At 39.5% G+C, this 13,551-nt stretch overlaps 1 protein-coding gene across 1 annotated transcript in view; it reads left to right on the top strand.

Moving 5' to 3' along the window:
* The first annotated feature begins 6,545 nt into the window (after positions 1-6,545).
* The window catches only part of LOC117299467 (nuclear pore membrane glycoprotein 210-like), a 39,600-nt gene continuing 32,594 nt past the window's right edge, over positions 6,546-13,551 (top strand). Inside the window, exons 1-5 of the mRNA XM_033783007.1 lie at positions 6,546-6,720; positions 10,215-10,351; positions 12,422-12,553; positions 13,095-13,191; positions 13,349-13,499. Coding sequence (XP_033638898.1) covers positions 6,551-6,720; positions 10,215-10,351; positions 12,422-12,553; positions 13,095-13,191; positions 13,349-13,499 — 687 coding nt within the window. The 5' untranslated portion in view covers positions 6,546-6,550. The remainder of the gene's footprint in view (positions 6,721-10,214; positions 10,352-12,421; positions 12,554-13,094; positions 13,192-13,348; positions 13,500-13,551) is intronic.

Genomic DNA, 13,551 nt, shown 5'->3' with positions numbered 1-13,551 from the left:
TTTGGGTACCCTTTTGGGTAGCAAAAGTCGATAGCAAAAGTCGAGAAAAAACTAAAGAAAGACATAAGAAACCGCAAACAAGTTGGGAAAGGCCCTCGCAGCTTCGCCACTCGCGTGTATGGTCTCCCGTTCCAGTCGTTTGGGACCGCGGCATTCGAAGCTGTCCAAGCCACGAAGGCATTGACAAAAGGCTACCGTAACGGCAAACAATGGGTGCGTTCGTTTAACTTCCCTGGGTCAGCCCCGGTCTGCCCCGATGCGTTCGAATAGCTTTTGACGTCATTCCAGGGGCTCATCCAGGTCAGCCCCAGTGCCCTGCTTGTGGAGTAGGTCACTTGGGGGCTGGCCCAAGGTAAACGACGTCACTGCATGTCAGGGGCTCACCCGAGTGAGCACAGCGGAGAAAACCCAGGGAAGCTAAACGAACGCACCCATTGTACAAGTTTCTGTTGAAAGCGCCATGTTTTGAATGATCCTCTCCCAGCCCACGTTTATTTCCATTATGAGGGACAGAATCTCCGGTGGGAAGATCTTACTTGGACACCGGCTTACAACCATTAAACTTTCCTCGGCAACTTAGATCAAATTAATGTGTGATTTTAGCGTTTTATGTATGACTTTTGATTGAGTGATTGATTAAAGGCAGTGGACACTATTGGTAATTGCTCAAAAGTAATTATTAGCATAAAACCTCACTTGGTAACGAGTAATGGGGAGAGGTTGATGGTAAACAAAATTGTGAGAAACGGATCCTTCTGAAGTGCCATAGTTTTCGAGAAAGAAGTAATTTTCCACGAATTTGATTTCGAGACCTCAGATTTAGGACTTGAGGTCTCGAAATCAACCATCTAAACGCACACAACTTGGTGTCGCAATCGTTTTTTTTCTTCTTTCATTATTATCTCGCAACTTCGATGACCGATTGAGCTCAAATTTTCACAGGTTAGTTATTTTATGCATATGTTGAGATACACCAACTGTGAAGGCTAGTCTTTGACAATTACCAATAGTGTCCACTGCCTTTAAGGTAATGGTATAAAGCATCTGTACGTTAAGCATTGACCTCTCTCTAATAGTAATACGCTACCGGTAAAGCACACTACCGATAAGGTAAGGAACCACTGCAGTTCCAATACCGTGTGTTGGCACACAAGCAACCACCTTAGACTGGTCCCATGTAAATACAGGCACTGGACCCAATTTCATGGAGCTGCTAAGCACAGAAATATGCTTAGCATGAAAGTTTTTCCTTAATTAAAACAGGATTACATGTTCATTTGTTGCATACTGCTTGTTACTGTGTATCCGACTGTTGTTTGCTTCCGAATTCCTGAAAATCACGTGGAAATTTGGTTGGTCATCATGATTTTATCGAGGAAAACATTTCATGCTAAGCAAATGTTTGTGCTTAGCAGCTCTATGAAATTGGGCCCTAGTCTTACCGGACCAATGACATCGGTGGATATGTGCAACGACGTAGGCTTTCAGTATCCTTGGTTAGTCTGCTAGCTCCGTAGTGACGTTGTTTGTCGCTTTATTTCCGATCATCCGCTGACGCATACTAATATGCATAACGTTTGTTGGTATGTAATCAAGTGTAGTCTTTAATTTTACACGTGTAAATTGAAGCAAAAAGGAAAAGTACATCTGACATCTGACAGGATACCGCCAGGTAATCAAGTCTGGCATTACTTCACAAGCCTCAAAGTGTGACGTCAGACTTTCAGGCTACGGCCACCTACACTTCAAAGACCCCCCATGCCACAGCTACGGAAGTGTAAAGAGGACATGGTAAAACAAAACAGCGGATTGTTAATTCGGCCGCGGGCCGGATTGCTATTTTGCCCGGTATTCCGCCGCCGTCCGGGCGAAACAGCAATCCGCCCGCGCGACTAGCAATCCGTTATTTGTTGTACCATGTCCTCTATACACTTCCGTAGAAATCACTTTAAAATCCAACAAACAATAGTTGTCAACTCATAGACCTTATCGCAAATACCAATGCGCAAGCGCAGACTGTTGAATGAGGTGCATTGTGGGATATATATGGATCAAATTTGGATACCAGCTAGACCACAATGCACCTAATTCCAAGCTTTACGCGCGCGCCCCGGTATTTGCGAAAAGATCTATACCATAGATATAGAATTAAAATAACTAGATCGGCCGCGCGTACATACGCGCCGTTGCCTGTGTAGAAAATAAAATTGTTCGCCATGGACGCGGTAAAAATGTCACGTTCGAAAGGCGACGCGCGAAAATTAACACGGGAGATAGGCATTTGACGCGCTAAATGTCACGTGCTGACGGCAAAAAGTCACGTGCTGACGGCAACGCACAGAAAATGTACACGGGAGATAGGCAATGGCGGCCCCCATGCCAGAACCCGCGTATGTACGCGCGGCCGATCTAGTTGTTCTATTCTATATATATGGTCTATACGGGGTTGGGTGCGTATTCCGCGGCCGCCCGGATAAAAAAAAATCCGCCCGGGCGATAAAGCGATCCGTTATTTTGTCGTACCATGTCCTTTCTGTACTTCCGTAGTAATTACATAAAAAAAACCAGCAAACATTAATCGACAACCTCGGAATGGTTGGGGTTAATGCCCCCGCGACAACCCCCATTCCCTTAGGTGTGCACGTTTTGGTAATTAGTTACTTAAAGGCAGTGGACACTATTGGTAATTACTCAAAATAATTATTAGCATAAAACCTTTCTTGGGGACGAGTAATGGGGAGAGGTTGATGGTATAAAACATTGTGAAAAACGGCTCCCTCTGAAGTGCCATAGTTTTTGAGAAAGAAGTAAATTTCTACAAATTTGATTTCGAAACCTCAGATTTAGAACTTGAGCTGTCGAAATCAACCATCTAAACACACACAACTTCGTGTGACAAGGGTGTATTTTTCTTTCAATATTATCTCGCAACTTTGCTAACCGATTGAGCTCAAATTTTCACAAGTTAGTTATTTTTTGCATATTATGTTCAGATACACCAACTGTGAAGACTAGTCTTTGACAATTACCAATAGTGTCCACTGCCTTTAATTGACAACCTCGGAATGGTTGGGGTTAATGCCCCCGCGACAGCGCCCTTTCCCCCAGGTGTGCATAACTCATAATTAGTTACTTAACGGGTGAATTTCGAACACGAACTACTAATCAGGATCCTGATACTAGTATATCCTTAGCAATAACTTATAAATTGCAATCTGGTATTGTGTGTTCTTTTTTTCCCTGTTGCATACACAGTTATAAAGGCACTGTACATGTTTGGTAATTATCAAAGACCAGTGTTCTCACTTGGTGTATCTCAACATAACCATAAAATAACAAGCGTGCGAAAATTTGGGCTCAATTGGTCATCAAAGTTGCGGGGTAATAATGAGAGAAAAAAAAAACACTTGTCACGCGAAGTTGTGCGCTTTCAGATGCTTGATTTCGAGACCCCAAATTCTAAAATTGCTCCTTTCTCGAAAACTACATTACTTCAGAGGGAGCCGTTTCTCACAATGTTTCATACTATCAACCTCTCCCCATTATTCGTTAATACCAAGAAAGGTTTTTTGCTCATAATTATTTTAAGCAATTACCATTAGTGCCTTTTGCATCATTTACGTCAAATTTGTTTGAAGATATTTGTTTGGTCTATAAAAAAGCGTTTGCAACCGTTTGTTATAAACTGCATATGGTTGGAAAGATGTTTAAAAAGTAGAATACAACGATCCACACAAGTTTGCCTCGAAATTGCGTGGTTTTTCCTTTTACTTTGCAAACTAACACGGTCGGCCATTCATGGAGTCAGAAATATGACTCCCACAAATGGCCGACCGTGTTAGTCGACGAGGTAAAAGGAAAACCGTGCAATTTCGAGGCATGTTTGTGTGGATCATTGTATTCTACTTTTAAAGCATCTGCCTACCCATATGCATTTTATAATATTGCGTGGTTTTCTTTTTACCTCGTCGACTAACACGGTTGGCCATTTATGGGAGTCAAATTTTTGACTCCCATAAAATAATGGCCGACCGTGTTAGTTCGCGACGTAAAAGGAAAACTACGCAATTTCGAGGAATATTTGTGTGGATCATTATATTCTACTTTTAAAACATCTATCTAACCATTATGCATTTCATAAAAAACAAACGCTTTTTATAGACCAACTCGTCCGATCCAAGGCAACGTATTCCTTTAATTTCAAGATCACGATTTTTTTATTTCCACAAGTCGCGTTGAACAACAACATAAAATTAGAACGCAACTTTTCCTATATTTGGCTTCATCAAACACAAACTTGTTATTTCTGCAGACATGCAGAAAACCATCACAGAACCACTGAACCACATTCTACTGGGATGTATTTTACGTGAGAATCACGGTGATAATCTTCTTTCTTAACAACTACGTTACTTCAGAGGGAGCCGTTTTATCAACAGCTCTCCATTGCTCATCGCTACCAAGTAAATTGCCAACATTGTCCGGTGCCTTATGTATAAATTATATATAAAAAAAAAAGAAACCCCCGCCATGAATGTGTAAACGTACTACCTTACCTTTAGCGTTTTTCATCAGTAGAAACATATAGAAAAGGGCGAGAACTCCAAATCCATCCATTTCGAATGATGTTCCAGCAACAAGTGATAGCAGCCACGAGTCTATCCACTGAGTATCACTATTGTTATGCGTGAAGTTCATTTAAAGGCAGTGGACACTATTGGTAACAACTCAACATAATTATTAGCATAACACCTTTCTTGGTAACGAGTAATGGGGGGTTGTTGATGGTATGAAACATTGTGAAAAACGGCTCCCTCTGAATTAATGTAGTTTTTGAGAAATAAGTAATTTTCCACAAATTGGATTTCGAGACCTCGGATTTAGTAGGTCTCGAAATCAAGCATCTGAAAGCACACAACTTCGTGTGACAAAGGTTTGTTTTCTGTCAGTATTATCTATCAACTTTGACGACCGATTGAGCTCAAATTTTCACAGGTTTGTTATTTTATGCATTATGTTAATGTACACCAAGTATGAAGACTAGTCTTTGACAATTACCAATAGTGTCCGGGTCTTTAAAGGCACCTGACACTAAGGGATACTTTTGGGACGCTTGGTGGCAGCAGACTTACCAGGTAAAATCCATTCTTCTCGGTAATGTGCGCATGCTCAGAACTAAGTAAACGACTGAAATTTACCTGGTAAGTCTGCTGCCACCTAGCGTTCCATTTGTAATAACTCAACAAAATTGTCATCACTATAAAAACTTACCTCGCAACAATTAGCAATGGGGAGCTGTTAGTAGTAAAACAAAACAAAAAAACATTGTGAGAAACGGCTCCCTCTGAAGTAGCGTAGTTTTTGAGAAAAAAAGCTACTTTCTCACTTAAATAACATTATTTGATTTTGATTCCGAGACCTCAAAATAAGATTTTGATAGGTCTCCAAATCAAGCATAACAAAATGTGTGTGACAACGATGAGTGTTTTTCCTCCATTATTATCTCGCAACTTCGACTTCTACTTCTACTTCTACTTTCTACTAGGCAAAGTCCCATGATGGGATATCACGCCAAGATTAGACTACCACTTGGGTTCAAGTTTGCACAGGTTTGTTAGTTTTGTGCATAATATTGAGATACACCTAGTGAGAAGACTGGTCTTTGACAAACCAAAGGTGTCCAGTGTCTTTAGCATGGGTTACATACACCATGGAGGTGTCTATATACCTCCATGCATAAACAGGCTGGGCTTTTACAATCCGGGGGGCAGTGAAGGATTGGTTGAAGCTCCCTCCATGTACGACTAATGGACTGATCTACTCGGCCGTCGGCGATGGCGGCCTGGGCATGGTCAGATTTGTTATCTTCGACTTCCTTCGGATCGAGTTTGCACTTCTCGCGGACTTTATTATCCAAGATTTCCGCTACAAGTATCTTCTTCTTAAACTTGTAGAGGCTCTGAACCCGTTTGTACTCACTTTTCTTTCCTGGTTTGGGGTTGGATTTGCCGGTGTACTCCTCCTCGTACATCAACTTTCCGCTTGTTATTTTTCGCCCTTCCCGATCGCGGTTTCTTAGAGGTCTTGTCGTTGAGTAGCCGTGTACTTTCCGCTTCGATCTCTTGCCAATTTGAAGGCTCGCTAGATCGAGCTTCTTTGGCAATGCATTTGCCCAAAAAGCAAAGTAGCCTACTGTCTCAATATAGTCTAAGTTTTGTAAGTTTCACCACCACCAACACATATCTTTGTATCTACACCTTTTATTTGCCACGTCTATTTAGTTTTTGTTTTCTTTCGGCACCTGTGAGTTATTGCTGCACCGGCTGATCGGTCAACTCGACATCGGCAACCTCCCAATTTAGCCTTCGAAGGCTTCCTTATTATAGGAGCAACCCACTGAAGACTGAAGCAGTGTTTTATTACTATTTTTGATGAACGTTTGAGGGCGCCATATCATCGGCCCAAAAGCGCACGGTTCCCAGACGTTGACTCACGAGAAGCTACGAATATTTATGTTTGGGATCTGACTATTTACAGTTCGCCATTCGACATGTGGAAAATGGCGCTCGTTTCTAATAAACTCGTCCCTTTTCTTCTAATTATTTCTTGTTTCTATGTGGCTGAGGGGCACAAACTCAATGTACCGAGGATAATGTTGCCCTACTTTGCTACTACACCGATAAATTTCACTCTAGAAGCAAGCGATGGCTGTTACCGGTGGTATGTATCAGTTGTTTTATTGTCCCATTCCGTCTCCGTGCGTGTGATCATGATGGAGTTGTACTGTAGTGTCTACTGCTGTAGGCCTGACTACTCCTAGAACTATTTCGGTTAAGAGAGATTTCTGATTCCAAATTCATTGAACCATGGGTCGTTAAACGCATGAGAGATGTTTGTCTATGATGAGGTTACGGGAGACGATAGCTGGACGAAACCGAAATAGTTCTAGAGTAAGGCCTGACTATCTCTTCTATGTACCCACATTGGGACGCACTAAAAACCGAGGAAAAGTTCCGTATGGTGCCACCACTTTTTCATTCGATATGAAATAACATAGTATCTAATTAACCTCAATCAATGAGATATCCCTTTTTGTAAAAAAAGAGTGAAAAAATGGTGGCGCCATACGGAAAGTTATCCAAAAGTCAAAACGGACAACTGACGACCCCTCACTCACGACAACTGACGACAAAAATGTTTCAATTATTTTAGGAAAAGTTCCGTATGGCGCCACCGGCAACCACTTTTTCATTCGATATGAAATAATAATAATAATAGTAGGGATGTCAAAACGGGTCACGTGACACGCGTAAAAATGGCGAACTTTTTCACGTCCAGTGTCAATGTTTCATCTTCCAAAAATTATTTTAACAAAATGGAGGAGAATAAAAAAAATTTTAACAAAATGAATGTATTAAGACCACTTTGATGTAGTACTTGATTGAATTTGACACTTACTATAATTTTAGTTTTCTAGAATAGGGCAATTTAAATCCGTACTTTGCGCTGAAAACATCGCTTTTCTGCGTCCCGTCGATTTATTAACTTTTTGTTTCCGAGCGTGATGAAGTTTTTCGTTGTGGTTGTAGTCTCACGAAATATGTCCCAATATTGTCATACTTCCCCTTAAAATGAAGCTTAGATGTTTATCTTTTCATATTTAACCCGGGTCAGGGCGATAAACATGATCTTGAATTAATAAAACACCGAACAAATGTAGCGTTTGATTAAACGCAATGAAAGCCTGTCAGCCCGCGATACAGTTGCATACCGTTGGAAAGCCCCATTCGTGATCTAACGAATGACAGCAGTGTCAAAGTTCAAGAACGAGGCAGTTTCCGATGAAAGCGCAATCAACACGAGGGGTTGCTCAAGTTTTATGCACCTATCCGGTACAGAGGTTGTGTATACAGCTAGTTGTCTGGTTTCCACCTCTTATAAAGAGTAACGCATGCAGCACACGGCAAAGCTGTTTACGGGGTGACGTCATTGGGCCGAAACCAGACTATTGTATGCTGCGCAATGGTTTTGCAAAATGGAGACTACAGCGCCGCGTCCCCCGTGAGAAGGCCGGTTTATAGTCGGTCGCGCGATGGTCGCGCGACGGAAGACTTGCGCGCAATCCTAAGACTGAGGCCTAAAAACCATGTCTTTTTATGATCGCGCGTCAAGATTTCCGACGCCCGACCATCGGGCTTGAGTGTGCATTGTTGACGTTTCCAAGGTTAAGATCGGACGTGTGGAAAGTGTCGCAAGTATTGTTTACCAAAATTGAAGAATAACAGCGGGAATTTTAAATTGTTTCTAGAGAAATTTTGGTTGTTTATAGAGTGTATTCATATTATCTTCGAAAAACAAACTTTTGAGTTGATTTTTATACTCTTTCAGTGTCATTAGTGTTCAGTTTTCAGAATTCAGTTCTCATTTTTTTTTTCAATTTTACTAAACTTTAACTGAAACGTCCAGTAGAGTCAGTGCACAACCTAGCTTCTGTATAAAACAATTATCAGTCTGTAAGTTGGAGCAAATTAAACACAGTTCAGTTTTTCTTTGATTTTTAATTAACATTTACTTTTATTAATAAATAACTTTAAGTTTAACACATATTTTCTACAGTACAACAACTGCCCTTATTTTGATGAAAATTCTTGAAACAACAATTACACCTAATTTGCATATTTAAAAAAAATAACAAATTTAATTAATTAACAAATTAGTTGGTGGATATTGTTTTTGCATACATATCCTAAAGGTATCTTGCTTTCCTATTCCTGGTCCAAAAATGAAGGTGGTGACATATTTACTTTTTGAGATATTCCTTTTTGAAAACGTGAGTTTATTATAGAACGGGATTCAAATAACCACCAATTATGCATAATTTGCATATTTAAGAAACAAAACAATAAACAGCATAATGTTTTTTTTTGTTTTTTTGTTAAATTATCTGAAATGAATCTCACTTTCCTATTCCTGCTCCAAAAATGAAGGTAGTCAGACATTTACTTTTTGAGATATTCCCTTTTGAAAACACAAGTTTATTCATTGTTTATTTATAAAACCGGGATCAAATTACCCGCAATTAGGCATAATTTGCATATTTAAAAAACAAACAATAAATAAGATAATGGATTGTTATTGTTGTTCTTTATTTTATTTTGAGGCACCTGACTTTTCTATTAGTGCTCCAAAAATGAACATTGTCAGACATTTACTTTTTGAGATATGTTCCTTTGAAAACATGGGTTTGTTCAATGTTTGTTTGTTTGTTTAAAAAGCAGTGAAAAGTCAATATTCACACCTTTCACTAATCCCTCGGGACTTTAGGTCTTTCTTTAAAACTTGTTAATTTAAATTCCTAGCAATCAAATTGTTTTATTTCTTCTATTCTCATAAAACTTTTTGCAAGGAAGTAATATATTTAGGTTTTGTGCGACTTGAAACCTTAGTTTGTTAATTAGGACCCTGATAACATTGTTATTTGTTTGTTTATTGTTTACGTTAGTTGCTATTAGCAACGGCCTTGTTGAACTTGACCTGTAAATTAATCATAACTTTGGAATCCCTTGACCGATTTTCTTCAAACTACCACCTAACAACTCCTATCACTGTGTTCTTTCATTATAGCCACATTGCAAAGCAAAAAAAAAAACATTATAATTTCAACTGACATCCCTAATAATAGTATCTGTTCTTATTTCATGTATTTATAATTATTGTTTACCGAAGCTCAATGATTGAGATATCCCTTTTGTAAGAATGAGGATGAGTGAAAAAGTGGTGGCGCCATACGGAAAAGTTATCCTCTAATTCTAGTTTAACTCAATTTTTACACATTGACATTGATTGAGTGAGATATCCCTTTTTTGTAAAAATGAGTGAAATCCTATATGCTATGTCAAATTTTTTTTTTGGGGGGGATATTTGTTTGTTTTTTTCCCTTACACTTCACTACAGTAAGTTACACCAACCAATGTGTATGCCGTACAGTACAATTTATACTCAGTAGGCCTACTTACCGCTTTCTTTAGCTTGCCTTTGTGAAAAGTAGGCGTACATGGGTGGACTTCAAAGTTTTTAGGGGGGGGGTAAAGGATCTCAGGAAAGTAAAGCATGGAGTATACAGCGCTAACAGTGTAATACGCAAAGGTGATTTTTAACCCAACCCAGTTAATAAACTATTTTGTTTTAAAAAATTCAACAACTATTTTGTCCAGGCGTTCCTCACGGCCGGAAGTTGCTTCAGTCAAACCTATGGAAGGTCCGGACCATCAATGCTCGCATTCTGCCAAAGTGACTGCACTGTCCACACACCCAGTGCAGATGACCAGTGTAATATTCGCAGAGGAAGAAGGTAGGCCTACTATGTACAAGTTGGTCATTGTTTGTAAATATTATGGTTATGGTCAGTGTTGTACCTGTAGCTAACAAATTTTTAGTGGTGGGCAGCTTAATTTGAATTTGGTCAGAGATTGCGAGCAGTGCGCACGTGCTCTGTTATAAGGATTGTTTTCAGGGCTAAATATTAATATTTGAATCACTTATTTTACACAATGTGCAAAATGCACATCATGCAAGAGATTCAAGAATCACAATATTTTAAAATATCATACAACTATTACAAAAATGTACCAATACGAAATAATTGTGATGCATTTGTAAACATACTGTAAAATAGAGCAGATAATAAATTCACCACTAGCTGAAGCTGTACCACCAGAGATACTGCTATCATCTTCCAATCTTTTCCGTTTTCCCAAAAAAAATCCAGCTTACATTGCGAGGCCATCTTAAAATGTACATGGATCAATTTAAAACCCAGCCTGCTGTCAGCACAAGCATGACAACAGGTGGACGAAGCGAACGTGTTTACATGCCTAGTACATCCGGGATACGCGAACTGGTACACTAGACTTTACACCGTGGCTACAACGCTGGTTATGTTCAGGACTGTGATTGGGCGACTAACAATAATAACAAAGACTTGTAATGTGCACATATCCACCCCGCCAAGTGTTCAAGGCACCGTGAAACCAAAAACAAAACAAATGAAAAACAGAAGCAAAAACATTAGTCCTTGAAAACCTGTGACAAAGGTTAAGAAGTTTTTAGAAGAGATTCAAATTTTGTGGTACAAAGACAAGATCTAAGATTAAGTGGAAGAGAGTTCCAGATGAGTGGCGCTGCTGAGGAAAAGTTACTATTCAACTTACATAAGCTTAGGCGATATCACGATATTATTCAAATATCGCGATACTAACTTGGAAATGATTTTGATATCGGATCGATTTGGTTTTAATCGAAATATTGATATATCGCGATATATATCGCGATATATCTCGATATATCGTGATATATCGCGATATCGATTAAATATCGCAATATCGGGATGTATTTTTTAGCTGAGACATCTTGCACCCCATAGGTTTGGAGTAAAACCAGAAGAATAGGTCATTAGAACACCTCTCTTATGCTGTGACTGTCTCTTCTACAACTTTCACTTGGAGTTTGAAGACTGATGATGTCAAATTTAATTAATCGCGATTATATCGAATATCGCGATATATTGTTGGCGATATATCGTGAATAAAATAAATCGATATCGCCCAAGCTTAATTCAACTAGTTACGCTTCAATATCAGACCCTGTTGTTTTGAACTACTTTGTGCCACAGGGGTCAGTACTGGGCCCACAGTGAATTACACTGTACACTTAACCGAATTGTGACATTTTCCTGAAACTTAATCTGAATTACCATTTGCACGCAGACGACACTCAGCTATACGTACATCACGTTTAAATCTTCTCAAAAAACGCCAATGTATCTATTGTAAGACTCAAGAGATGCATCCAAGAGATTCGATGTCGGACACAACCAAACTTCATGAATTGATTACTTTGGACTTTTGACCACTTCCATTTACCATTGATGTTTGATTATTCTTTTTTTTTTTCCCAGCGAGTGGTCAGATCATTAAATGTAATGTCATCGTTGATAAGATTGACCTGATCGACATAGTCGCAACGACCAGGGTGCTCTACCTTGGGGATTACATTTGACTCTTTACCACTCCCATTCACTGTTGATATCTATTATTACTTTTCTTTCCCCAGCGAGTGGTCAGATCATTAGATGTGATGTCATCGTTGATAAGATTGACCTGATCGACATAGTCGCAACGACCAGGGTGCTCTACCTTGGGGATTACATTTGACTCTTTACCACTCCCATTCACTGTTGATATCTATTATTACTTTTCTTTCCCCAGCGAGTGGTCAGATCATTAGATGTAATGTCATCGTTGATAAGATTGACCTGATCGACATAGTCACAACGACCAGGGTGCTCTACCTTGGGGATTACATTTGACTCTTGACCACTCCCATTCACTGTTGATATCTATTATTATTTTTCTTTCCCCAGCGAGTGGTCAGATCATTAGATGTGATGTCATCGTTGATAAGATTGATCTGATCGACATAGTCACAACGACCAGGGTGCTCTACCTAGGGGATTCACCGGAAGAGTTTGAAGTCAGGGCACTAGACGATGAGGGTACGTTTGCAGGGCTGTATGCTTCATTTTTGAAAGGGCAAGGGAAACGAGGCATTTTCTTCTCGGTAAAGGGCACCCTATGATGAAATTGCAAATTTGTACTGGAGCATTTCAAGGGCACCAAGGCAATGACCAGGGGACACGGAGGCAATCGCCTTCGTTGCCTCCGTGAAGTATCAGGCCTGCGTTTGTAGAACCCTAGCTTCAAGACAAGGTTTTAGTCAGGATTTTAATGTCACTGTGATTTCAGCCTCATTCAACAGCACAAGCACCAATAACATTGTAAAATATTTTGTAATTTCCTCTTTTTGGGTGAGGTTACAGTTACATGACTGTATGAAAAGAAAACAAAATATGGTTATAAGCAATTGCTCTGGGCATTTGTATTTTCAAATATGTTTTCATAACTTTAACTTAAAAAGTATTTTTGATTTTATAAAATAAGTTAAAATTATAGTATCATTTAAGGTGTTTTCTCGCTTTTCAATACGCAATAGATTTAGACAGTCTTTTGAGTGGAACTATATATTTTTTTTTACAGATAATACCTTCACTAGTCTACAGGGTTTGGAGTTTGAATGGTCCCTACTGTCTGATAATGACGCTGATACTGTCATCGATGCTAAAACCATCTTAAGGTGAGCCTTCTACAAACCAATGTTACTCATGTCAGGCTTTAAAGACAGTGGACACTATTGGCAAAACACCCCTAAAGCAGACCAATTTTCCAAACGTCCCAGCATCAATCTTGAATAATTACTAATTTTAATGTGATGATCAAATTCATCTTTTCAGATTGGTGACCTATCATGAGATGCCCTATGACCCGCCCAAGTACATCGAGCGTATGGAGGAGCAGGGCAAGCAGGGCGACCGCATCTTGATTGAGGGCATCAGGGCGGGGTCAGCCAAGGTCGCTGTCCGCTTGACCTCTCCAGGATTCAAGGTAACGTTTTATGTAGTAAAAATTATAATTAAAGTATAAATAAATGTACTTG

This window comes from Asterias rubens, chromosome 14 (genome assembly GCF_902459465.1).
Source record: "Asterias rubens chromosome 14, eAstRub1.3, whole genome shotgun sequence".
NCBI classification, from domain to species: Eukaryota; Metazoa; Echinodermata; class Asteroidea; order Forcipulatida; family Asteriidae; genus Asterias; species Asterias rubens.
The sequence above is the reverse complement of the archived record's forward strand: the minus strand, read 5'-3'. Positions and strand labels throughout refer to the sequence as shown.